The 25,597-nt window shown below is 47.0% G+C and overlaps 2 protein-coding genes across 14 annotated transcripts; both read right to left on the bottom strand.

The window, feature by feature from the left end:
- Nucleotides 1-26: 26 nt before the first annotated feature.
- On the bottom strand, nucleotides 27-20,061 carry mark3a (MAP/microtubule affinity-regulating kinase 3a). Of its 13 annotated transcripts, XM_084438460.1 has the most exons (20): nucleotides 18,991-19,110; nucleotides 18,113-18,295; nucleotides 17,924-17,977; nucleotides 13,616-13,664; nucleotides 12,941-13,006; nucleotides 12,160-12,230; nucleotides 11,484-11,540; nucleotides 8,923-9,159; nucleotides 8,656-8,796; nucleotides 8,226-8,325; nucleotides 6,926-7,038; nucleotides 6,633-6,780; nucleotides 6,300-6,517; nucleotides 6,103-6,206; nucleotides 4,553-4,819; nucleotides 3,802-3,828; nucleotides 2,652-2,731; nucleotides 2,426-2,479; nucleotides 1,213-1,257; nucleotides 733-818 (listed from the first exon to the last, which is right to left on the bottom strand). In XM_084438460.1, exons 1-18 carry the CDS (start codon nucleotides 19,096-19,098, stop codon nucleotides 2,427-2,429), a joined length of 2,076 nt encoding a protein of 691 aa, XP_084294586.1. In that variant the 5' UTR covers nucleotides 19,099-19,110; the 3' UTR covers nucleotides 733-818; nucleotides 1,213-1,257; nucleotide 2,426. The 13 variants fall into 13 exon arrangements, 12 of the variants coding, with proteins under 12 accessions (XP_084294593.1, XP_084294590.1, XP_084294584.1 ...); XM_084438467.1 differs by lacking the exons at nucleotides 2,426-2,479; nucleotides 2,652-2,731; nucleotides 18,991-19,110 and adding exons at nucleotides 19,504-19,602; nucleotides 19,798-20,061 and having other exon boundaries at nucleotides 27-818; nucleotides 8,677-8,796; XM_084438464.1 differs by lacking the exons at nucleotides 2,426-2,479; nucleotides 2,652-2,731; nucleotides 18,991-19,110 and adding exons at nucleotides 19,504-19,602; nucleotides 19,798-20,061 and having other exon boundaries at nucleotides 27-818.
- A 310-nt stretch (nucleotides 20,062-20,371) lies between these two features.
- On the bottom strand, nucleotides 20,372-25,057 carry LOC311308713 (eukaryotic translation initiation factor 5-like). The gene is made up of 12 exons (XM_084437729.1): nucleotides 24,950-25,057; nucleotides 24,453-24,668; nucleotides 23,405-23,684; nucleotides 23,148-23,229; nucleotides 22,814-22,986; nucleotides 22,618-22,729; nucleotides 22,393-22,514; nucleotides 21,888-22,049; nucleotides 21,526-21,687; nucleotides 21,226-21,390; nucleotides 20,966-21,106; nucleotides 20,372-20,782 (listed from the first exon to the last, which is right to left on the bottom strand). Exons 3-12 carry the CDS (start codon nucleotides 23,474-23,476, stop codon nucleotides 20,684-20,686), a joined length of 1,290 nt encoding a protein of 429 aa, XP_084293855.1. The 5' UTR covers nucleotides 23,477-23,684; nucleotides 24,453-24,668; nucleotides 24,950-25,057; the 3' UTR covers nucleotides 20,372-20,683.
- Between the last annotated feature and the right edge of the window lie 540 nt (nucleotides 25,058-25,597).

Here is a 25,597-nt window from a genome sequence, read left to right on the forward strand (position 1 = left end):
CTGAGATAATAATCCTTAAAATAATCCAAGTTTACAGACATTTTAATTGAGACATGAGTGAATCTTGTGAGCATTTACATAAATTCCATCATCTATATTTTTAAACAATATAAAAGAAATGGAGTAAAACAATGTGTAGCAGTCTTGAAAGTAAGATACAATATTTACACTGAAAACAAAACTTTTCAAAATTTTAGGAGAAAAAAAGATGAAATAAATAAACACTACAAATGCTCTTGTCCACGTTCACAGCATGACAAATCATATTCAACTCGTTATGTTGGCCACGTGTGGCCAGATTATACTGTAGATATTAGTAAGTAGTTCAGTGAATATTGCCAAAAGCATTACTCTATACATTATATATATATATTCAATACATACTCTGTATTTAGTTTCAAAAAAAAAAAAGACATTTGGAAACTGCTACTTGATTGTACAGCTTAAATACTTCTAGATATTATTTTGCCCTTCATAGCTTTAACTCATTGGCAACTTTGGAAGCAATGTTTTTAAATGCGATGGATGATCCTGATATCCTTTTGAATCGCACGCCATTGAGGGAGAGGCGAGGAAGCTTGCACACCTCCATCTCCCATTGGACGAGGTTCTCTGCATGTCCATCGCCATGGACACAGAGCAGCAGGAAGCTTTCTTGCTGTTCATAGTCGCAGTTGTTTGCATCGAGCACTTTGCGAATCTCCCGCATGATGTCGCAGGGCTCCATGGAGCTGGTGGTCCTCATACTCCAAGTGAATCTGAGGGAGCGGGGTTTACCGTCTTTACCTTCACCTTTCTGATCCCCAGGTACATGGCGACTGTAGGGAGGAGAGCAGACAGAGCTCAAATCAACTGATCTGTGATAGGTGTCCCCTTCGATCAAATACTGTACAAAACCATGCAAGATATCAATCAAGTGTGGTAATTATAAAGTAAAATCTGGTTAATGGGCATGCATGTGTAGTATACGCAACACACTGGTACAGCGCCATGCAGTCTAGAAAAAGCACAACCGACTGAATTCCAATGACCTATGATAACCCACAACACTTTGTCACAACACACGTCCCTGCTCCAATTCCCTGGGGGAATTCTATGGCTGGAGTCCTAGTCGATTGAATTGACTGAAACAACAGTGCTAGGATGTATCTGCTGTCAGTCTTGTGGTAAGGAACGCCTGGGTGGTTGAGAAAGAAGGTGCGGACACCTCACCTTGAGCCCTCAAATCTCCCGTTTCTCTCAAACTCGGTTGAGACTCTGAGCCAGTGAGGGAGCAGAGAAAAGGTGACAGGAGGGAAGAAAAGAAAAAACAGATGAAGAATGCCGAAAGAATGATATTTACTCATTCTTAGATCCCAGACAGCAGAGATACAGTACTATACTGAATACTGTATATATATATATATATATATATATATAAATATATACACACACATTAAATAGACACAAGAAGAGGACAAATTCTGCCAAGCTACAGTATAAAAACAAGAAAGCCACCACCAAGGACATGAAAACCTGACTGGAAAAAACTGGGATATTGATGACAGTTAATGAAAAAGGGAGACAACCACTTGGCCACACTGATCAATATTACTTGGTGTGTGTTTACACTTTCTTGCTTCTTTAACCGCGAATGAAACCCCAGAGCAAGCAGGCGAGAGGCGTTTCGGTTTCTACAGACCACAGAGAGCAAGGGAACCATGCTCATGCCCATAACCATGGGAAATGTACTGAATGACCAGATGGCTTGGGCGGTGGATTCACCAAAACACACGGTTCTCCTCCTGTCACTCGCACACGCACGCACGGACACGCACGCGCACACGCACGCACACACAACATCGCTGCCACTGCATTCAGACATCACATGTTGACACTAGTGCCGGTGTGGGAGGAGTCATGCAGCCTACTCTGGACTAAGGGTTGGAGAGACAGGACGTCTGGTGCCACTTTAAAAGGGCTGGCATATTCCCTCCTGCACTCTGGACGTGAACTGGGTTTGACAAGCAGACAGTTACGTCACTCGGGACCGTAAAGGCACTGCAGAACGGTCCTGCTTAGAGCCCAGTCCTCAGGGTTCCACACATGCAGACTGGCCCTGGAAGCAGTCAGCAAGAGGGTGGGTGGTGGGGTGGAAGGGGTTCTGAGGAGTCTTGGTTTGTGTTCTGGGCCATAGTTACGGCCAAGGGGATCGTGGGAAAGAGGTGGGGGGAAAAGGCAGCCCCACATCACACAATGTCGTGGCATAGTTACGAAATGCTGAGACTGTATTTGGAACAGTGGGAGGGCTGTGAGTGTGAGTTACACATATGGGAGAGAGAGGAACGAGACAACCTATTGGGGGGAGGGTTGCAAGAGCCCGTCTCTGACAAAGATAGAGGTCTCTCGCTCTTGCGGGGATAAGGGGTCGGAAGTGGTCCCTTACTCTAGATCTCCATCTGCGACTTCCTACAACTCTCTATATCTTCTGCTCCTGAATCTGGAAGAAAAGATGTATTCTGAACAAAGCGGGTATTTTACCAATACATGAAAAGAGAGAAAGAAAGAAACTAGATGTAAGACATGATCACAAGCACCAAATGCCAGGATGATGAGGAGGAGGAGGAGGAGTACAGGGGAGAAGTGGAGAGATCGGTGGACTGAAGACTTACTAAGAGTCTTTGCTCCCTGGGCAGAAGGGATGGCAGGCCCTGATTTGGCCGTCTGCCGTTTGGTTGGGTCAATACTGACCCTGAGGGGAGGAAGAGCAGTGAAAGGTCGGAGGTTAAAGGGTACAGAAAGGTTAGGGAGACATCGGCACACAGTAGTTCTACTGAGGAGAAAAATGAAGGTGGGGACAGACTAACCTAACTATATTTTATTAAGGGGGGGTAAGAAAGGCCACAGACTCCCTTCTCAATACCTGAGCTGAACGATTCCATGAGGGGTCGACAAATGAATCAAATGAGTGACAAGGACAGTGAAGGAAAAGGAAAGAGATGGAGGCAGAGTAATAATGGGTGATGCCATTCGTTTGGCATTTCCTGTAAATACACTACCCTTTTGAGCCACTAGATGGTGATGTGCCACCAGATCGATAGCCTCCACTGGGAGATGACCACAGTAGCATTTTTAAAAGTTAACATTTCTGAAATGCTTTTAACAACTGAATTCACGTAAGAGATCTGTGTATTCGGCACCACCTCACAAACTGTGGAAATTTGGACAGTTACCAACAGCGCTTACTAAGCTCTCAACAACCAAGATCAATAGTCCGTAGTCTAGAGTACATCAAAGCACACCCCTTCTCTAGGGCAACAGTAGTATAACTACGTCCATTGGTCACTGCCGGTAAAATCCAGTGCAGAGATACAGCCACAACAAGACGAGCAGAGATATTACCTAGGTCATCTACAAACACATATGCTGACATAATGGATGTCAAACAAATGGCTAACAGACCTGGTGGAGCAATTAAATAGTTAATGAAAAACAATAGCTACTGCACAAGCAGTCCCATCCCTACATCAAGCATGCGCTGGTGATTGGTTAGTAGTAGCAAGCTGTTTAATGGCTGCTGATGGATTTCATATCATCGATCGAGAGACACGTCAACTGCCCTTGCAGTCTACAGCCATCTTTAAATCTGGCAGCCTTAAATTAATTACAGCCACAAAGATGAGAAGAGTTTAATTACAGCCGCAAAGATGAGAAGAGTTTGAAAACAGCGGTTTGTTAGTGAAGCCCCAGTTAGCCTTTACATTGGTTGAAAGAGTTTAGTTGATTATGTAGCACACACTGAAGGCAGTACGGAGGTCCTACCTTTTGGTAAACCTGAATGACATGTTTCTACAACAGGAATCAGGAGACACAAACAGACAGTGAGAATGGTGAGGGAGAGCTGAATAGGATCAATCTGAATGAGTGAACAGAAATGGGTGATCTGGAATCGAGGGCAGAGATTCAAATAGATTTTGATTTCAATTCCTCATTTCAGGTCAGTCATCAAACGCAGAGCTGTTGTTAGTAGCCTGGCTGCCCGCCAGAGGTGCCGTTTCATATTCAGCAAACCCTCAATTGATGTGACCCCACCTGGCTGCATGCATTAATGATAGAAGGCGGTGCTGGTCAGAGTTTCCAGACAAATTAAGGCCAATACTGTATATCTAGCTGGCATCCAGGCTTGATTCTTTCTTATGATGCTAGAGCTGCAGTCAGGGTTGAGGTCAATTGCCTTTCTAAATTTACCCTCCATTCAGGAAATTAGAAGACGTTCCAATTCCAGCTCCAAAGGCAAACTAACTCTGATTTGTAAAAATCGCAATGTGTGTTGATGTGCTCCCAAGTTAGTTCACAATGTATTGGGAAATGATTGAAATAAAGCCTATTTTGGCATTGTGTATGAATACAAACCTGCTGGACTTGAAGGAATTGACCGCCAGACCCTAGTTGCAAGGCAGCGTTTTCCATGGCCGCTCTGGAATGTAAGCTAACCCCTTTAAGGGCCGCTTGCTAACCTCTGACCTACCTTAAGGACTGCTCCCCTCCCCCCTCCCCCCTCCCTGGGACCTACCTGCGCGTGAGTTTGGAGGTGAGTTTGGAGAAGAGGTTGCTGGTGCCGCGGCTGCGGGTCTGGGACAGGGGCGCGGCGTGGTGGGACAGCGTGGGCGAGGCCGGCGGGCCGTTGTAGGTGGCCGTGCGGCGCTCCCGCAGCTGGTCGCCGTGGAACGTGCTCCTGCTCGCCGTGCCGCGTGGGAAGCGGAGCCTGTCGGGTGTGGCGGCGCCGGCGACGCTGTGAGCGGACGCCACGGGGTTCTGCTGGCCGGGAGACACCGCCACACTGGGGGAGAGATGGTGAGACTCAACAGACAAATATTCTCACCACACTCCATTCTGTGTATGTTGTATATATTGCATTCATACTTTTTCTTTTGTTGATATTTTATTTTGTATTTGCGCTGTCCTGTCTTTGCACTGTCCTGTCCTGCGTCCTGTCTAATGTTGTCTCCATCAGTGTATGGACCATCAACCTAAACAAATTCCTAGTGTGTAAACTACCATGGCAATAAACTGAACTGAATCTGAGGGTAGGGTCTGCTTCCACAAAACCTTTTACATTCACACCTTTGGGGCCAAAATGTCTGAATGTATGTCTCTGAAATGAGTCATCGATGTTTATCTGGAGTAATCCGGATCATTGTAATAGTGAGCTGAGTTCCGATCCAGTTCAAACTAAACGAGGGGAACAAGCTACTGCGGGAAGTTGTGAGTGACGGACACAGCTGCGGACAGTCCAGACAGGCCGGGGGGAGACGGGTGGTCCAGCTGATATCGCAGCCACTGCCAGGGTCCACAGGTCGTAGCAGGGGACAGAGGAGATACCAGCGGCGGAGCCGCATGTGCTCGCTAGGGGACTTGGAGAGATGGGGAGAGATGCCATCGATACGCTGGCTAGAGATGGTGGGTCCGCGGTTGGGGTAAAGCTAGTCTTCTTGAGTGGGCTGTGCGCTGGGGAGGACGTGGGGGTTAAAGAGGGCTTGAGATCGCTCTATGAGGAGAAGGAGAGGAGGAAGAGGTGGAGCGAAACAGACGGAGGTTCGGAAAGCCCTGCCTTCTTACTTGGCCATGTAGACGTCCAGGGCGCAGTGGGAGAGGGGCAGAGCGGCCCAGCCTGACTGACAGGCGGACAGAAGGCCCATCGTCCGATACCTCCGGCAGAAGGAGCTGGACGAGGCCGCGAACGCGAGGGCAGAGGAAGGGCCGGTCGCACTGGCCGACATCTCAGTCGTGCTGAGGTGCCAAACACCCCCCCCCCCCCCACGCGCGCACACACACACAGGTAGGCAGAAACCAGAGAATGTAAGTAACACGATAAGATGAGGGGAGAGGCCAAGGAATACAAGTGTACGGGCTGACAAGAAAGAACAGAGAATCGTGGGGAAATCGCAGCACATTTCCCTCTGGGGAACTGGAGCTGTTTTTCTTTAATAGCCCCTCGTGGTAACAACAGCTAACGGCTACAGTTGGATCTCATCTCCCTCTGTGCCTCGGGGAGAGGGCTGGGGAGAGGCCGTGATAAACGCTGCTTTTACAGACGAGGTTTCACATCCCGTAGCCCTTTACCTGTTCTCTTTGCCGTTGGGGATGACGGCCAGCCGGTCAGTGTTGTTCCTGTCGCTGCACACGTACGTGTTTCTCCTGGTCATCCCCCCGGACGCCGCGGTGTTCTGCGGAGGAGAGAGGAGGAGATCGGTCTCGGGCGTTGAGAGAGACACGTGTGTAATCGCTGCGATTAACGGGATGGCGGCGGCGCCACTCACGTTCGGATCGGTGGCGGCGCCCTTCTTGCGGTCGGGGATGTCCGCCTTGTTGGGGTTGTTGGCATTGCCCAGCAGCGGGCTGGAGGGGGCGCCGCCACGTCCCCCCGGGGTGGGGGGCTTGCGGAGCTGCACGCCCCCGTCCTCTTTGACGCCGTTCTCGGCCGTGGCGGTCTGGTTCCTCTTGGGGTGGGCCGCTCCCGGGGGTGCGTTCTGACCAACTGGAGCAGACAGAAATACAAGGAGACAGGAAGTGATGTGACTGACCTTCGAAGCTCTGCGCTACCGTCAGTTGGAACCATTGCACCGCAGATGAGTCTTTTAAAATGAACGCACCCTGGTCGCTGTAGCGCCTCTGTTTCTGGTTGGAGGTGGCGTTCCTCTGGCCCTTGAGGTGGGATGGCGACTGGCCGTTGAGCTCGCTGTTGGGCCGGGGCTTGGTCAGGGACAGGTTACTACCAGAGGTGGAGTCACTGGGCTCCAGCTAGGGGAGGGGGGGGGGCACACAAAACAAACACACCCACACGTTAGAAAATTACACTGCAAGACCACACCCTGTCCTATCTAATGAGACCGGACGGTTTAAGCGTGGGATTCGCTAACTGCCAGCTGTGTAATTGTAGGCGTACCTCGGATGACTTCCTCCCCAGCAGCAGGTAGGTAGCGGTGATCTCGTCGTACTTCATCTTGCCCAAAGACTCCTGGATCTCTTCCAGGGTGTAGCCCATCCCCACCATCACGTCTGCGAGCGCCACACAAACACACGTTCACACAGTTTGAAGATCTAGGGTTCTCAGTTAAGACCACTGGTTTCCTGTATTTCCTGAGCTGAATGGAATCTAGGGCGCTGGGCCGAGCCATACGACAAGCAATGGCGCTGATGATTTTTTTTTTTTCTTTCAGCGGATCGTGGCAAGTGACGGTAAAATCATAACCAGCCGTTCGAATGAAAGATCATGGCGGGGCCCTTCTTATGACGCATTAAGTGCCGCAATCTCTTTGAGCTGGTGAGTCATCATCTGAGCTCGGGTGACACTGCGCCCACCCTCCCTCCGCCTCCCCACTCCCAGCTCCATCATTCGGCAGAGGACAGGTGCTGGTGCTTAAGAGAGAGATGGGGGGCGGGTACACAGAACCCCCCCCCCCACGCCTAGCCTCACGTTGAGAGGAGCATGCCAGACGGGGACGCTCACGGCGCTGCGCCTGCGTCATACCCCCTCGTGCGTTAGCTCGCTCGGCTGAATGTACACCTTCTCTCGTCTCTCCGGTGGGTCGAACAACCGTGCTCCCACAACGTGAGTGTTTCCGGGGTACATCGTCAGACTCGGCTGGTTCCAACAGATGTGCCAGTTGCAATCAGGGAAAAGAGACGGAAAGCCTCCTGAAACGTGTTCCGTCCCCCCACCGGAGAGCTGACTAGAATATGTGATGGCTCCCTCCCTCCTTCCCTCCCTCCCTCTTTGCCCCGTCTATCTCGCGCGCGCCCTCACTGCACTCAGCGACAGAGCTGACTCTAGCACATGTGCTCTGACAGAGATCCCAGCTGCTGTTATGCAATACCCTCCACACTCCAGAGGACATCTTTCACAGCGTTCACTCTCTCTCTCACCCTCCCTCCCTCCCTCTCCCTCCTCTCATCCAGGGCACGATGTAGAGGCCTCTCTCGGCCTCTCTCTCTCGGCCTCTCGGCCTCTCTCTCTCTCTCTCTCTCTCTCTCTCTCTCTCTCTCTCTCTCTCTCTCTCTCTCTCTCTCTCTCTCTCTCTCTCTCTCTCTGCTGCGTTTCACTCTCTCTCTCTCTCTCTGCTGCGTTTCATCTCTCCTCTCAGCTCTCCGCTGTGTTGTGTAAATTTGTGCTACTGCAGTTAGCCTACACATTTTGTGGTTTGGAGGCTAGAGTGCAAAGAGCTCTGTTTCGGCGCGTCTAGTACCTATTCTCTTCTGGTCGGCGATGTCCAGTTCTGGTTCTACGAAAGGCTTGAGCTGGTCCTCCTCCGACCCGCCGTTGATCCAGCGATCCTTCATGATTTGCTGAAGAGAGAAGGGCGGGTGATTAAGCGGCCCCGTCGTCGGGATTGCGAGACGACATTGTGTCAAGGTCACATCGGGAGATATTGGGTGAGCAGAGCACGTAACTCTGGACTCTGCATTTCTGTCTGAGAACACGATTCACAAAAACCAAGGGGGAGGGGTGATGAATTAATAGTGGTCACAGCGGCGGGGGGAAAGGAGAGCGCGCGACGGGCGCCAGAACAGAGAGGGTGGTGTACGTGCAGGGCGGGTGCTGAGTGGAGGGAGGATGCTCTCTGGACTGGGTGCATGATGGACTGATCAAGTAATTGGGGAATACTGTATATTTACGTTTTCTCCGGCCTCCCTCACCTCGAGAGTCCCCCTCTTGGCCGGGTTCAGGACCAGGAAGCGCTTGAGGAGGTTTTCGCAGTCGGTGGACATGTAGAAGGGGATGCGGTACTTCCCCCTCAGGACCCTCTCCCTCAGCTCCTACACCGGGATCGGACATATGATTGGTTAGTACACAGTCTGCGGTTAACCAAATCAGTGCTTCCTTCCATTGACCCACCGACATTGGCCTACTGAAGCCATTTGAAAGAATCTACCAACACCCACTTTTAGGTTCTGTCCGTCGAAGGGCAGGGACCCGCTGACCAGCGTGTAGAGGATGACCCCCAGGCTCCAGACGTCCACCTCGGGCCCGTCGTACTTCTTCCCCTGGAAGAGCTCCGGGGCGGCGTAGGGCGGGGAGCCGCAGAACGTGTCCAGCTTGTTCCCCAGCGTGAATTCGTTACTGAAGCCGAAGTCCGCTATCTTGATGTTCATGTCCGCGTCCAGCAGCAGGTTCTCAGCCTAGAGACAGAACGATGGGAGGAGGAGGGAGAGAGGAATGAAGGAAGATAGAGGTGTATTTACTGATACTGCTCATTAATACTACTCATAAATAAACATGATAAAAAGGATGCTCAATAATTACATCGACAGATCTGGATTAGTTACACATTGTTACATCAGCCCCCTGTTACTTCATTTATTTTATCTTGATTATTTATTTATGTAATTATGTATTTGTGTATTACTGTTTACTATTACCGTTTTCCTCAATTATTTTATTCTAAAAAAATGTGTTGTCTTTAAAGTGTTGATATATATATATATATATATATATAGCATTGATGTTTTTTTTTCTCTCTCAGTGTCTTTGGGTATCTTGAAAAGCACTATAGAAATAAAATGCATTATTATTATTATTATTATTATTATTATCACTGTTATTATTATTATCATCATTAATATTATTGTTATTATTATTATTATTATTATTATTATAAGCATTAGTTACATGTTGATTCATCCAGCCAGACATCCTCAGGGGCCAATGAACAGAAGCCCCCTCCCCTCACTGAACACAGTATCCTCCTACAGTAGTCTAAGGCCCAATCCCAATACTCAACCTTAGCCCTAGCCCCTAGTTTTGGAGTGCTCTCGACTGAGTAGTGGCCCTTCAGAACGGAGCCACAAGGGATAGGTTGAAATCTTTACCTAAGAAATGGGACACCACTCAATACATCTTCAATTGGAATTTTATTATTAGCCTGATTTTCTGTGGAGTCCCTGGGATGTTACAGTATGATTACCATTATTATAGTGACAAATATCTGACCAAATTTCAGGACAGAACAAGACAGATTAATCAATTGTACAGCCAGGAAGCATGTTTACACATCGGCTGTTAAAAAGTCCTGCCCATAGAAATGCACTACTATCAGATGAGCAGAGAAGTGCAGAAATTATGCTACTGGATAATTTTTCGGACTTCATGAACGGGACATGGAATCAACTGTCACTCAAAAATAGTTGTTTACACAAAGTTCTATTGATTAGATTAGATTCAACATTGCACTGTAGCCTACTGGAACATCAAAATGCTGTGAAGTTAGGCTAACAATGAAATGAGGTTCACATTGTGAATAGTGAATGGTGATAAAATATTTTAGCTAAACAAATGCTGTCGTTTTGGAACTGATGTGTCCAGGCGACAGTTCTGTTTAGGACTAGGTGATACAATCCCTAAATGTTAGCACGTAACAACAACGACAAGACCTATCTTAATTTATCAGACATTATTTAATGTCATTTCAATTCACAGCTATTTGGCATGACTAGCTTCCGTCCTACCAGTCCTGAACAGAAACAAGCCAGCCACGCACATAAGCCAGGCTGAACCTGGCCTGGTTTTCTGAAATGCATGTCATAACAATCCAATGACATGTTCCTTTACATCTACTTTAAACTAAGCTATTCCATGGATTAAAACATTTTTGAATGTTCATTTGCAAAGATATTGGGCTTCTTTCCCATGCTTTTTTCATAGCACCGGCAGCTATGTTTCATATCACTGCCTCGGTTCGCAAAGCATTGTTTGAGTTTTCATCTACCCCTCGGTTTCAAGTCAGCATCTTAAAAACTCTCATATTGGAGGGCGGTTTGAACGTCCACTAGCCTTCAATATGCCCCCTAGCCCTAGAAGCTAAAAGGAATGGGACACACTACCCTACGCGTGAACATGCAAAATGTAGGGGTAGGGCCAAGGGCTAGGGCTAAGGGGGGGTATTGGGATTGGGCCCAAGTTGGTGTAGTACTTCAAGTTGAAGTGTTTCCCTCTCTTCCCTGGTAGCTGAGAGCCTGGGTAGGAGATGGCATCTCTCTCTCACATCTCTGTCCTCATGGGTCATTCATGAGTCTGTGCAGAGGAAACAGTGTGGACACGTGGCCGCCGCTGGCTGAGACTGGCACTGCGAGCGCAGTCACTCCCACCGGGGTCCACCCCCATCACGCTCACCGAGATAAAAATACCGGAGCATCAATATTCATCAAAAAGGCAGAGCTGAGTTAGCCGAGAAGAAGAGGCTAAGTGGAACTGCCCTTCACCCAGAGTAGGTGGTGTGGTGGAGAACATGTGAGCCCACCCCCCCCCTACCACATCCTAACACATACTCATAACCACCCCACCTCAGCCCTCCCTCGCTCAGTCCTTCCCTCTTTCCATCATCCCCTCCCTCCCTCCATCGCTCAACCCCTCCCTCCCTCTATCAACCCTTCCCTCCATCCCATCTCTATCAATCCCTCCCTGCCTCTATATCAAGCCCTCCCTCCCTTGCTGGGACTTTCCTTACCTTGAGGTCTCTGTGAACAATGTGCTTCTGGTGGCAGTACTGCACAGCGGATACAATCTACACACAAGACAAAACAACAGTGATGCCATTTACCATCTCCAGCACGACTGGCAGTCTGACACTCTGAAGGTGGCGGGTATGGTGAGAAGATGTGGTGAGGAAAGAGAGGAGAGCTAGAGACAGAGCTAGAGAGAGAGAGAGAGAGAGCTAGAGGTAGAGAGAGAGCTAGAGAGAGAGAGAGCTAGAGAGATAGCTAGAGAGCTATAGAAAGAGAGAGCTTGAGATAGGGCTAGAGAGAGAGAGCTAGAGAGAGAGAGCTAGAGAGAGAAAAAGCTAGAGAGAGAGAGAGAGAGACAGCTCTGAGAGGCAGTAGAAATGGCTGTAGAAATAATGACACCACTAGCCAAGCTCAGAGAAAACTGGGCTTCCTACTCTAGTTCATCAGATAACATGACGCCTGGGACACTGTGGCCCTGAGAGCACCAAGTGTTGTGGTCCTTCCATGTGGGTTATGGTGAGGCATGCCACCAACGTGTTGCGGCCGGGGAGAGATGACTTGATGACCTAGTGTGCGGCGTTTGGACAGCCCTCCCGGCTGCGCGGCGAGCCTGGTCAGGACACAGGCAAATGGCCAGGGAAGGCGTGAATCGAGCACACTGCGGCGAAAGTCCTGTACCTGTCTAAATTTAGACCTGGCCTCTTTTTCCTTCATCCTTCCGTGCGCAACGAGGTAGTCAAACACCTCTCCTGCAAGAGAGAGACCAAGCACAGGAGATGAAACGGTGAGGTTGCATTATTCAAAACGTCAAAAAAAAAAAAAAATGAGCATCAAATCCTGTTCCGTGATTAAGAAGGATTTCAAAACAAGTATTGTGAACTAAACTCAAAAACCCCTTTAAAAGTAGCTTGCTGTATCAATGTAGACCTTGTGCACCCGCCTGTTCCTTGGTCACACAGAGTATTATGGCGCATAGCCCTTTCCTGAGCCGGGAGCCAGCTACTGAACAGCTCCTACCCATGCTCAAGTGTGTTTCCCACACTGACTTCTAAACTCAAACGTGACAGAGGCCTCTCGTGTGCGAACAGCAGCTGGGAGGCTGCCGCGTGTATGTGTGTGTGTGTGTGGGGGGGGGGGGGGGGGGGGGGGGGGGAGGGTTGACATAAACATAACGTGCAACAAAACCATCTCGGCCGAACCCTCGAAACCCTCCCACACACTCAGAGCTGACCTGCGGAGGCAGCGAAAGTGTGTGTCCATGTGCAGGGGCGAGAGTTATTAACGGTGCTTGCTGACTCCCTGGATCTAACAACATTTCGGTTTGTGTACGGGGCACAGGTTGAGTATGCCATCCTGCACGGCGCACTGTGCTCCTGACTTCATCTTCTAGAAGTACGGTGCCGTGCTAGAAGCTGGTATTCAGAGCTATTCCCAGGCCAGCCGTGTCTCTCCCACTCACCTCCACTGGCGTACTCCATCACCAGGTACAGCGTCCTCTCAGTCTCGATCACCTCGAAAAGTTTGACTGAGGGGGAAGAAGACAGCGATATTCAGTCCGATTCCAGAAACTGAAAAGAACAATGTGATGTGGTTTGCCATCTCGAATTTGATATGGCTAAATGGGCGTCAAAGACGTTTGGGGAGTTCTGTTCATGCAAAATGCTGCATTGCTTAGAGCAATGAATCCAGCGCATTAGAATGAACATTTGCTGCTGCAAACCTTGGGAAGACTTCCTCTTGGATCAGCCTTTGAATCAAACTGTGTGTTTGTGTGTGTGTGTGTGTGTGTGTACAAATCTATGCGTAAAGGAGACCACAGAATCAGAGCAATACTTTGATCCAGTATGAAAGCTGCTTCCCCACAGTGTGTTTTTGAATGTGCCGACAGAACAGTTTCTGGGTGATGAGTGGCCGAGTGCTCCAGGGCTAAATATAGAGGTGGTGGGATGGAGGAGAGTCTCACTTGTATATGCATATTATTGTGTCGGTAATTACAATCACATTTGTGCAGAGGTAATCGTGACATGTAACAAAGGAAATTCAAATAAATAAAGAGGAGAATCCTGTTTCTTCGACTAGCTGCATCTTTTCCTTGTGTATGCATGTATGTGTGTGTGCGTGTGTTTACACGTACCTATATTGGGGTGGTTCAAAATCTTCATTATTCTTACTTCCCTGAAAAGCTTTGGAATAGAAAGGAGGACAGTGTCAGAGTCATTCTGCAGTATTGTACTCATCCGAGACGTGAGCAATCCTTCCACAGAAATTTCTGGCTGTTTAAAATGTTTAAAATATATTTAGAACATCCAGGCAAAATTCAGAAGCTTAAAGTCCCAGTTAACCCAGTTCAAATTTTTGTTATGAGCTTCACACACCACAGGAAAACATGTCATTAACCACCCAGCCAAATCTGAGTGATTAAAAATGTCGCTAAGTATATAAAATAAGGCTTCAAAATCGGTTAAAAATCAGCAGCATTCTCTGGTCTGAGACCGTGGGGGCGTGTCTGCTGGAGGCACCGAAGCCACACCCAATTGCGTGGGGAGGGGGTGTGGAGGGAAGAACCTGTCAAATAGTACCGTTCTCTGGTCTGCATAGTCACACTGGCACTCTCTTTTGTGGTAGGAAGTCACAGCTTTGTGAAAACAGAGAGGAGTTGAAATTACACTTGTCTAATGAGTCAAACGCACAGATGCTTCCTCCTAACCTACCTCCTGACAAACAACACAGGTAAAACTGTAGCTACTCTATACCAACGCGCCAGTGTTACTGCCCTTAGATGCAAAATACAAAAACAGGCAACGAGGAATGTACGAGTCTGTCCCTATTTTCTCCCTGCCACCTCCGGACCCATTCCTATCCCTAACAGGCGATCCTGTCGTCCCTTGGGATCAATGGAAAAAGTTGTTTTAAATGTACCTTTTAGTCACTGGCTTGAACAGCGCTGATAGCGCGAAGAAGCGTACACTACCGGAGTTGATAATCGGGACAGACTCATCCACTCTCGTTGGCAATGTTATGTGTGAGAATATTCTCACACATAACATTGCCAACGAGAGTGGATGAGTCTGTCCCGACGAGCACTCGGCTTCAACTTTCCCGCAACATATCCAACAGAACTGGGATGTTCAGCCAGTAGCCGCCGAGCACCGCTTCACTGGGAGAGGGTGCGTCTTTCTCCAGCTGCAGCTGGTCTAACTAACCACCCCCCTCGCTCCCGTCTCCCGGTCTCCCGCTGGAGAAATATACTGTAACCATTACCGGTGAACCCATACGCACATCAGGTGCCACAAATATGGCAGGCAGTTTCTGTATAGTTAACGCTTATAGTCATAATATATCATCCGTAACGTTATTTGGTGGGTGGTCGCCTGGTCGGTGCTGCTAGCTGTTAGCTAGACTAAGGTTATATACACACTCCCATCTGAAACAAGCTACATAGCTAATGTTAGCTATAATTCCTCCTAAGATTACATAATTCATCATAGCTGACATTACCACATACATGTCAAGACATATTTTGTATATTAATAGCAGTGTATTTTCCTATTGCTTACGTTACCTAGCTAACGTTATAACGTTAATAAGCTATAAGCACACAAGGCAGCGGTGTCGGCACCAAAGGTTGATGCGACAGGAGGAGAATGGAGGCCGGGGAGGGAGATGGTTGGCTCCGCCGAATTCACCAGGACCAGTCGTGAGTCCGTGAAACCCAAAAGCCTCATATTATAAATGCAGAAGCTTTCGGGAGTGAAATGTTTGCTGCAGAGGCGGGCGCTAGCGGTGACAGACTCTGTAACACCATGGCTCTTCAAAAATGCTAACCATTTGCTTCTCACTCCCATACTCGGGAGTGAAAGAAGCAGACCTTATCATCCCATTCCTGCTGGCATCCAGGAAGGATGCATTTTCGTTTAGATTTATGCATAGGCATTGCTAACTAAGAAAAACTAGCTAATTCTAGACTGTTGGTTAAAACTAGCTAATTCTAGACTGTTGGTTAAAACTAGCTAATTCTAGACTCAAGATTGAGCAGGAAAACCGGAGATTCAAATCCGTTCTAGCTTTATATAGTGTTAGGGCGGGGATATGCTAAGAACGCCGCTCTACGTCATCCGGTACCCGTTTTAAGCCCGCCCAGAAAATCCGGAAATCAAAACTGGTTAAAAACACAAAACTGGTCTAACTTCACAATTCAGTACTACACATGGTTCATCCCATTTTTACATGTTATCAGCAATGCATCACTAACACATAGAATGTGTTTTCAAGCAAATCTCTGATTTTGGTTAACTGGGACTTTAAGAGACAAACATTCTGTCACCGTTAGCATTTAGAGTGACCTGATAAGTACTGTTGCAAGAGCCAAAAATGCTTTTTAGGCTTACATCTAGCTGGAATAAAAGAACAAAGTGCTATTCATTATTGATCCTTCACTCCACTGTGCTCCCACCCCCCGTTCCATGAAAATATAAAAGGCATCAATCTTTCATAGAACAGGAATGGCGCCAAATGGGCTTCCATGCTGGCTAGATCCCGCTGTGAAGTAAGGTGTACCAAAGAGACACTGCAAACAACGCAGGTTACAGCTGCACACTCACACTTCCTGGGAATCAAAGACGCACAAAACAGCCAGGTGGCATGACACAGCGGGGCACCCCCCCCCCCCCCCCCCTCTGTCTGAAGCCAGCTGAGGATATCAGACCGCAGTCCTAGGCGATGACAAGGCGGGGGCGGGGCACACCAGGGTGGTGGTTTAGAGATACTGAATCTATCCTGATCCCTAAGCTCATGCAATGAGCAGAGAAAAGAACACCTCTGCCTGCCATAGTACTGGAATAGAGCGGGACTCCTGAGAAGAGGAGCAGCCCTGGGCTGGGCTTGAGGTCTGCCTCACTGTCATTACTCTCTTCCTACTATACATCTCTGCCCGTCATTATGCTGGAAATATCCTCCAGGCACTGCACAAATATAGAGAAATAAATCCGTGGCCATTTTTCCACACGGAAGGGACAGCCCCATCTTTTGTTGCTTGAAAACGCTGTTTTGCAGTTCTCCAAAGGAAACCCTGTTGGCTAGCTAGTAGCTATCCGTCTTCTTTCAGTACTGGAGAGATAAGGGACAGAACCGGTCCATTCATCCTCCCCAGACACACTCCCGTCTGTCTGGCCACAATAGACTTCAGTCTACAAAACAGATACACAAGATGTGTGGACGTGGGGAGTAACAAAGACATTTGGAGCACTATGAGAGGACAGTAAACAGGAACCTGCCTGATACTGTGGTGTTGACAACCGCCAAGTCATAACAGTGGTTTGATACTGTACATGGTTTTCCAAAGCAGGGAATTCCTCTTTCAGTGAACATGACCCAGAGTAATTGTCACAGGTCACATTCCAATAGTTAGGCTGATTGTACCTTATTCCGAACTAAAATCTCTTGGCCCAAAGCTAAATCATTAGTTTGTTTAATCTACTTAAGTCACTTCATCAGGCGAGTAGCAGAGCATAAGTAATAGAGACTCTAGAGGCCAGACGCCAGAGCATATCTGGCAGACTGTTTATACATTTAATCAAGGTCTCTTGCCGCCTTCTCTAACCTTTACCCTCTCACCTGGAGGACAACCAGCACTAGCAGTAAATGTGTGGTTGGGTGAAGGAGGGAGCTTGATACAGATGTGACCTGGGTCTTCACTCTCCACGCTTCCAAACTGTTAAATACCACACAGGCTGAATATAAATATTTGGACTTTAGAGACCGCTTTCCTGCAATCACCCGAACCTTCCAGTGACAGAAAGAACAGGTCAAGTCAAACTGATTAGAAAGGGGAAGGTAGCTTCTGCTAGTAAGGGATCAAAACAATGGCTTCCCAAAGGAAGCCCAGATTGGGTAATATCTTCTATAACTCCACAGCATAAAATGAGAGGCCCGTGAATCCTGCTCACCTTCAGTTACGTAATCACCCAACTACGAGGAAATAAATGATGGCCTTTGGGGTTGTTACAATGTAATTGTAACAGTGAGAATTTCACCAGCAGGCCGTCATGAGTGTTTTTCTGTCGGGTCTAGTACAGCCAACACCGAAGGGTCCCAGAGACAAAGCGGAGAATCGATGATGGTGTGTTGGAAAAACGGATGGAAACTGCAGCTACGAGAAACGCCCAGTCTCGGCACATATCAGCACCCATAGCCGTGAGCCGTCACCCTCGATGCCCTGGTGCCATTATCAGTTTACTAAAGGCCCGCGGCACATCATTAGTCAGATCAATAGCCTTGCTGGCTCCACTGAACCCCCAACCACTGGGGACTAGGCACAGAGCCAACGCCATGGAGGTCAAGGGTTAAACAGGCCCACATTGAATAATCCATACATCCTTTCATGGGCTGATAAATAAGTGACCACTGAGGGATATTTAACCTTGCCATGCAAGAGTATAGTTACCTTTTGAAGGCTGTTGGGGTTCAGTTGTGTCTTATCAATAATCTTTATTGCTACCTGTAGACAGAGGGAAAAAACTGGATGAAAAGAGGAATATTAGAAGGAAGAACCATTCTCTGATGATGAAGCTTCTTCAGGAGGTGTTTAACAGGAACACAACCTACAGAAACCTTCAGTCCTCTCTCCTCTCACCTCTCTGCCCGTGAGGATGTGTCTGGCCAGCTTAACCTTGGCAAAGTTGCCCTTTCCGATCGTCTTCAGCAGCCGGTAGTTCCCCACATGCGGCTGCTCGTCCGCACCGGAGTTCCGGGAGCGGACACCGGAGCGAACGGAGCGGACGGCGACCTCCTGGCGTCCATTGCTCTGAGACGTGTGCTGCGTGTGGACACCCAGACGGACATGGTTTAGAGACATGTGCTGTGTGTGGACACCCAGACGGACATGGTTTAGCATTGTTCTGAGACGTGTGCCATGTGTGGACACACAGACAGACATGGTTTAGCATAGTCACACTTAAAAAGACAGTGATGTAGAAATGACGCATGTTGATGCATTCCATCATAGATGGGATACTGATTCTCTGCCAGTGGTTAAAACCCCAAAGATAGCACCCCTCCCTAACCCCACCCCTAAAATCAGATAGATACTTACTTCAATGAGCTCAGTATCAACCCTCCAACTTGGAATCATTAACAAAGTCTGCTCTCACCCCCACCCTGCTATCCCCACCCTCAACCTGAGCATCAGTCTTTGACACCCTGTACAGGTGATAGTTTCAGTGGTGGATAAAAATGAAAAATGTATAATGAAATGACCCAGGAGAGTCGGTAGGCTACACTGAATAACATTTTGTTACATATGCAGTTCGAAGAGCTCCGCTGTAAAGTGATCCACATCCATCGACCAAGACATTTTGTAACTTGTAAATAACTCCAGCTCTGAAGTCTGAACGTTTGTTATTTCTGGGTCAATCTTCAATAGCAGGCTACCATGAATTTTGTTAGTTCGTTTAGTAAGCTATTCTCCATAGCTCCATAATCTTATTTATAGTTAGTAGTATAGCTACTTACAATGCTAGCACGATGTTTCCTCGTTGACTGATTCCCTGTCATTTTCGTTTTTGTGATTTGAATGGCATTTAACCAGATAACTCTCTCGTGTTTGTGGGGGTAGCTCATAGATCCTCTCGCCCCGATGCTCTCAATGAGAATGTAGCCTACTGTCAGACGAGTATCCGGACCAGAGGGGGTGGGTTCTATGCAAGCCCATACCATTGGAAGGCACGTAAAACGACCGATATAAAAAAAAACATAAAAACCAGTTGGCTTGTTACAATACAATCAGAGCCCCTTTGCCTCATCCAATGTAGCTTTCATAAGCCTTTAGCTACTCTCACAGTCAGGAAGAGAAATCTGACTGCATGTCAAGTAACAGGAGATTAGGCTACCAGACAAGTAAACCAGGGCGTGTTGACGTAACATTGTTTACGAACATTGTTTACTTCTTGATCTTGATCATATAGGCTAATCAAAGCTAGCCCTATCCTGACACAAAAACACATATCAAACAAGTAGGCTACTCACGCTTTCAGTCTCCTTCTCGTTTACAGTCGGTAGAGGGGTTTTTGTTGACATTTTCTTCGATGACTTATTTTCCGATTCTGCACCTCATTTGGTATAACACTGAAAAGGCAATTGTACTCTTGGTTCTGGTCCCAAACCATTGATCCACTCAACACAAATTTGTCTCAACGCTGATGGAATTGAATGACATGTAGTTACCCTAAACTCAACACCTGAGAATTCAGGCGAATGCCCTTCCTGTAGATATTTGTAATGTCTAACGTAGGCAGTAATTTTCATCGCCAAGTTACATACCATGCACGGCCTGTATGCAATTTAACTAATCAGAGTGACCGACTCCAATCTACTCGGCATCGGCGAAACGTTCAGCTGTCATCGCCCGAGGAAAAAGCTCCTTCTGTCGCCGGGCGCTCAGTGATGTGCCATTGCGTTCCAACTCCTTCACCAGCTGATAATTTTCCTTTAATTCAAGATATCAAGAGTTTCCGAACCACTTGCTGTGGATTCAGTTAACTCCATCTCCGGCCCAAATGAAGCTGGTGTTTTAGGTGGGACCAAAATGGCTCCTCTGTAGCCCGATGGAGGAGCCAAGTGCTCGCTGCGCTGCTGGGCGGCGGAGGAAGTGAGGAAACAGACGGACGCCTGAGCTCATTGGACGCAGTGTGTTGCTGTGGCTGGGCAGATGCTAACTTGTACAGTCAGTCACGCAGCATTAAAGTCCAGTACTTGAATATTAACAGACCTGCAAACTCTGAAGTAGTGAAAGAGGTGACGACATACAAAACTAAAACCCTCTAGATTCAATGAAACTACCATAGTTAACACAAAAAGGTGACTGTAGCCAAAAGGTGACTTTTGCAGGTCTGATTAAACAATGTGGATAGCAAAACATCCTTTATTGACTGGAAAAATACAACAAAGACAAACTCAAAATCATGTGCATAGTGCCCAACAACAAAGATTAAAATACCCCAAACCACCTTCATTCATAATTGCTAAATTACAGAGTTAATGTGCAGCAAGTTAAGCACCACTTTAAGCACCACTTAAATCATGCCACAAAGCAATAAGTGTAGGAAATGGTACAAGATGGCAAACCAACTATACTGGATGTACTGCTGTGAGTCAGAGCCACAACACAAGGAAATGTCTCAAAGATGGCATATTTGAGATGGCACTTTCATATGGCATCAATGTCAATATCTTCCTCCTCCTTGTCAGGCTTGTCTGGTTTAACAGTCTCCACCTTCAGTTCTCGGGCTGAAGAGGAGTACACCACCTAGAGAGCGCAGAAGAGATGGGAGAGGACAGATGAGGGTTTGTTGAAAAGCAATTCAACTGCAAATGTTCAGTATCAATCATGGCAGCTATTATCTACCCCATGATCCCAACTTGGAGTGAAAGTGTCAACTACAGAAGACATAATTGCAAGGCAACTGTGCTGGGCCAGTTTGACCAGTACCTCCACATTCTCATCCTCCTCTTCCTCCTCTTCCTCACTACCCTCACTCTCTTCCTCAGCCTCCTTTAGCCACTTGATAAAAGGGTCTGCCTTGGCATGGATCTCTTTGGCAAGTTCCTTAGAAACATACTTCTTAGACACCTAAAACAGAATACAGGGAGCAGGGAAGACAAATTATCAGGGGCGACCAAATAAATGTTATTCAAGAAGGATATTATGTTGAGCGGTGCATATGCTAGTGAAGTGCAGACGTATTATACCTTCTCTGCCCAGGCCAGGATGACGTCCTCCTCCACCAGGTCAGCATCATACAGGTCTTTGAGCACAATGGGAACGCGCGGCAGCAGCTGGGCCTTGTGGAGCTTCACCAGGCACTCAAAGCCCCCCAGGAGATACTTCTGAGCCTTCTTGTTGTTGTGGCAGAACTGTGGAACAAAACCATAACAGAGGAGGGGGTTGACAAGATTCTTAAACATGTACTTGTTGAAAGTTTATTATCTGAGGCCAATTCGGTGAAAGGGGTCAGATGCAAAAGTAGTAGTACTACTGGGAACACTTACTCGCAGGAAGTGACGTTTGTATTTCTTGATCTGGTCTCTAATGTTTTCGTCAAACAGCAGCTCACTGAGAATCAGCGGCCCCATGGCCTTCACATCAAGACGTTCGGCCTCAGCCAGGATCTCTTTATCTGCTGCATCAACAGCTCCGTCCTCCTTTTTTTGCTGGGCAGGGGAAAAGTAGCCATGGTGAGGAAGATAAAGACTTTCATAGTCATCTTCCTAGCCCAAAGGGGCCTTATGAGATACATTACTGTATCATCAATATAGAGATGATTTTACAACAGAGCAAAATGACTATTCAATGCAAAATTCAACTTCCGTTATCAACTCTTACAGGTATGGCTACTTCAAGCACTGCTTACTTTTACAAAGTTATAGAACAAGTTGACCCTTTCCTCCAGGGGTTTCTCCAGGTCCTCACTGAGGGTGAGGTTCTTGGCATGGTCGCTGATCTCCTCCATTCTCCGTCTCTGCGCCTCCTCCGTGGTCTCCTCTGCCCAGTCCTCGTCATCGTCATCACCGTCCTAGCACCAAATATTTAAAACGGGTGCTTGATCATTACACTATTGCCATGTTCGGCATCAGGTATAAGGATGCTACTTATGATTATTACTATTGCTTATTAAAATTGTATTTCCACTGCTGTACTTGTCAGCATTATCTTAATTTATTGCTGATTTTTGTAAGGTCTGAATTGAGCGTTTCACTGTATAATGGTACCTGTATCTATTTGACATATAAACATCCTTGAATCCTATGATTCTGTGATAATAGGTTGGCAAAACATACATTTTCAAGTGCATGCTTTAGTAGACTTAGCATGACTACTGCCAACAGGTTACTACACACAAGAAAAGACAGACGCACCACAGCATCAGGGGCGTCTATGTCGTTGTGGTTCCCAGCCTCTCCGCTGCCAGAACCGTTCTCCTTGTCCTTCTTACGGTTCTTCTTCTCCTTCTCCTTCTTGACAGATCCACTTTCCACCTCTGTTTAAAAAAGCCACAAGTCACAAGAAAATCCAACCATATGGAATCAACCCTTTTTGGGCAAAAAAAAAAATCTTGACCCCCTATTCCAGCTCAGTCTTACCTGGTGGATTTTTGAGGATGAACGTGCAGAGCTTGTGTCGTGTGTCAAGCATGCCACGGTATCCACAGGCCTTACATGAATTACCGATGGTTTGTTTCTTAGGGTTGACATGCTGCAGAGACAGGTAAAAAAAAAGTTTTCACATGGTCACTACTGACTTGCAGTTATTCTGATGTTATATCTCCTGAATATTTACCAGATCAGTCTCAGGGTTATCACACTCGGGACACAGCACAAATTTCCTGATGAAGCCATCAAGCATGTCCTGCAACTTGTTTGCCTCATGGGATCCGTTGACGATGAAGCGGTCATTCTTAGCGTCAAACTGGGTCTGAGCACCAAGTTCACAACCAAAAAACTTGGTTGGATCTGTAGAGATTTAAAAAGACAATTTAACAGCTGATCTGTAAAATCCCCCACCAGTGAAATTTCAAATAACATGTTTAAAAAGTGAGGGCCTAGAGTCAACTAAGTACTAGATATAATTAAGAATCCAAAACATTCATTGAGTAGAGGGCAAGTCTACTTACATGTCGGAGGCCTATTCAGTGCCTTTGCAACATCAGTCATGTTCACAATGACCGTCTTGATTCCATTCCCTTTGCCCTCAACCTACAGAGAAGAACCATAAGAATGGCATAACTCTTCCCTTCAGCTGAAGAATGACCACCAAAGATCCAGAGAGAATGAACTTGGGAAATTGAAAATATATATATACATACACATACACACACAAAATATATAAAAATGGCAGCATACAGATTAATTAATGCGCTAACAAAATTACCTTGGCAATCAGACGGGGCATCTTGTAGCGATAGAACTGGTCTGACACGCTGCGGTTGACGTTGACAGACATTTTGGCTGGCTACTAGTACTATCAGTAAGATAAAAAGATCTTGAATGGGGATTTTTCGGGATCTTCTGTCTGGAAAAGAGGGGATGACATAAACGACTGCAAGCGTGCTCGGTCTCTGACATGAAAAAGATTTTGCCACTGTGGCCACAAGCTCCTTGCTTGTAGGCTAGGTTTCCCCGACACAGGTTCCAACAGCTGCGCAACAGCTCTAAAAGAGAAGGACAGGGGCATTGGCATTAGAATATCCTGTATTTAATTATTATTCACATTTTCACTCAAAGCCTAGCCTCCCAGGATTACGATGTCGTTGTGCAGTGTTGCCTTGTACCCATTCCAGTGCCCCTTTAGGTGGGCACGTTCAACTCCATCCAGTAGTATACCTGACCTGATTACAATATTCATTAGTCTCATACGTTAACTTAGTTGAGCTAACGTTAGTTAATGTCAGTATATACGCCCAAATAGAACAAAACGCCACACACTGAACTCCATATGATAAAAGAATACACACACCATATAATGTCCAGTTGACTTAACTTTTAACTAACGTTAGCAAAAGCATGAGCATTGGTAGCTAGCCAGACAGCTGAGTGACGTAGCTAATGTAGCTAACGTTAGCTGAGCTAGGTAGCGTTAGCCATCTCTCAATGAATAATGAAATCAAATAGAAGATGAACGTTAGCTGGTCTGGCTAGCTGACAAATAACCTCTCAAATTACCTTAATATGAATCGCAACAATTTAACTCATCAAAACAAATATACACGTTTAAGTTCCTAACCTGCCTAGCTTACCAACTAGCGATAGCTGGCTTGCTGCAGAGTGCGTCATGATTTATCGAATGGTGCACGAGTGTGACTGGAAGACGCCATTTTGATCCACTTTTTCCAGACAACGCAGATGTCTTTGTAAAAGTGCATGAATTAAACACAATCTGAAACACAGGCCAACCCCAATAAATTATTACTTTTGCTCACCGTTTTCGTAAAACAAAGACATAAACACAACGCTGGTCGTCCAAGAGGCGCAGTGAAGATTTGTCGATGACTGGTGATGTTTAGTAGCTGGCTGGGTTTTGTTTCAATGATGCGGGGAGGCACAACGAGGTTAACTGAGATAGCCGAGCTTTGGAGATGACAGACGATCTTGTCCCTATGGTGAGAGTACTGAGGATGCCCTCAGAGTTGGGGTACCTAAGGAACAATACAAAACAGCTAGGTTAGCAAGCGATCTCGCTGACCTAGCTACGCTAACGCTAGCTAGTGCTAGCTAACTTTGCTGCTGAGACGTGTTGTGGACACGCCAAGAAGACGCAGCACCCATTTGGAAATGGTTAAAGTTACTAGCCTATATGACGTTATGTCTCTGAACACATGAACAACACAAACACAGATGTGCAATGTCACAGTCAAAATAGCTATAGCTGGATGGTAGCTAGCTAGTTCAAAGGAAGTGAAACCAAGAACGTCCTCACCTCTCGAATATTCTCCGTCAACTGTTATCGCTACTGTACCAGACTACCGCCAGTAGGTGGATACTAGCTACATCGGCCAAAGCAACGTCATGTCGGATTGTTCCGCTTTGTTCCGGTAGGGAGACACGCCTCCGTTACTCTAGGGTAAAGGCTAGTTCTCACCAAGCCCCCAGGAATCGAAATCTAAAGTGAAGGCCTATTGAACCGCGCCATCTTGGCTAGATTTGTAGTCACTTGGCTATTTCCGGTTACTTTTGACTTGCGCAGTTGAGCTTCTCTGGCCGACGCGCGTCCACGAAAAAGTTCACATTTCTCTGAAATGTAGACGCGCGTTCCCGGCTCTCCCCGCTTTGATTTAGCAATGAAAACCGGCTTGCATATTAACCTGTTTTTGTCAAATATATCAATTGGAGAAATTATTTTTTGATCCTGGCATCTTAGTTTTAACAAGTTAAATATAATTGAACATGTTTTGTTTGCTAGTAGATGGTATTCATTCCGTTCGCGATAACGTTATTGCAGCCAGGCTAAATTCCTCCAGGGAGCCAGTGACAGGCGAGTTGAAGAGCTTCACTCCCCGCCAGCAGGAGCTCTGGCCGCGGCTACCGCATCTCGGAAAACCCGCTGAGTTCGTGGCTGCTATTTCAC

Source organism: Borostomias antarcticus (genome assembly GCF_949987555.1).
Source record: "Borostomias antarcticus genome assembly, chromosome: 5".
NCBI classification, from domain to species: Eukaryota; Metazoa; Chordata; class Actinopteri; order Stomiiformes; family Stomiidae; genus Borostomias; species Borostomias antarcticus.

Excerpts from the sequence above, each read along its gene's own strand:
- mark3a (XM_084438457.1), bottom strand. The coding sequence starts at position 19,098 with ATGAGCTACCCCCACAAACACGAGAGAGTTATCTGGTTAAATGCCATT. Across the intron at positions 12,231-12,940 it reads GATGGAGTACGCCAGTGGAG|GAGAGGTGTTTGACTACCTC; the intron begins GTGAGTGGGAGA and ends TCTCTCTTGCAG. Across the intron at positions 6,518-6,632 it reads GAGGCGCTACAGCGACCAGG|TTGGTCAGAACGCACCCCCG; the intron begins GTGCGTTCATTT and ends TGTCTGCTCCAG.
- LOC311308713 (XM_084437729.1), bottom strand. The coding sequence starts at position 23,476 with ATGTCTGTCAACGTCAACCGCAGCGTGTCAGACCAGTTCTATCGCTAC. Across the intron at positions 22,987-23,147 it reads ACTGAATAGGCCTCCGACAT|ATCCAACCAAGTTTTTTGGT; the intron begins GTAAGTAGACTT and ends AAATCTCTACAG. Across the intron at positions 21,391-21,525 it reads ACAAACGTCACTTCCTGCGA|TTCTGCCACAACAACAAGAA; the intron begins GTAAGTGTTCCC and ends TTTGTTCCACAG.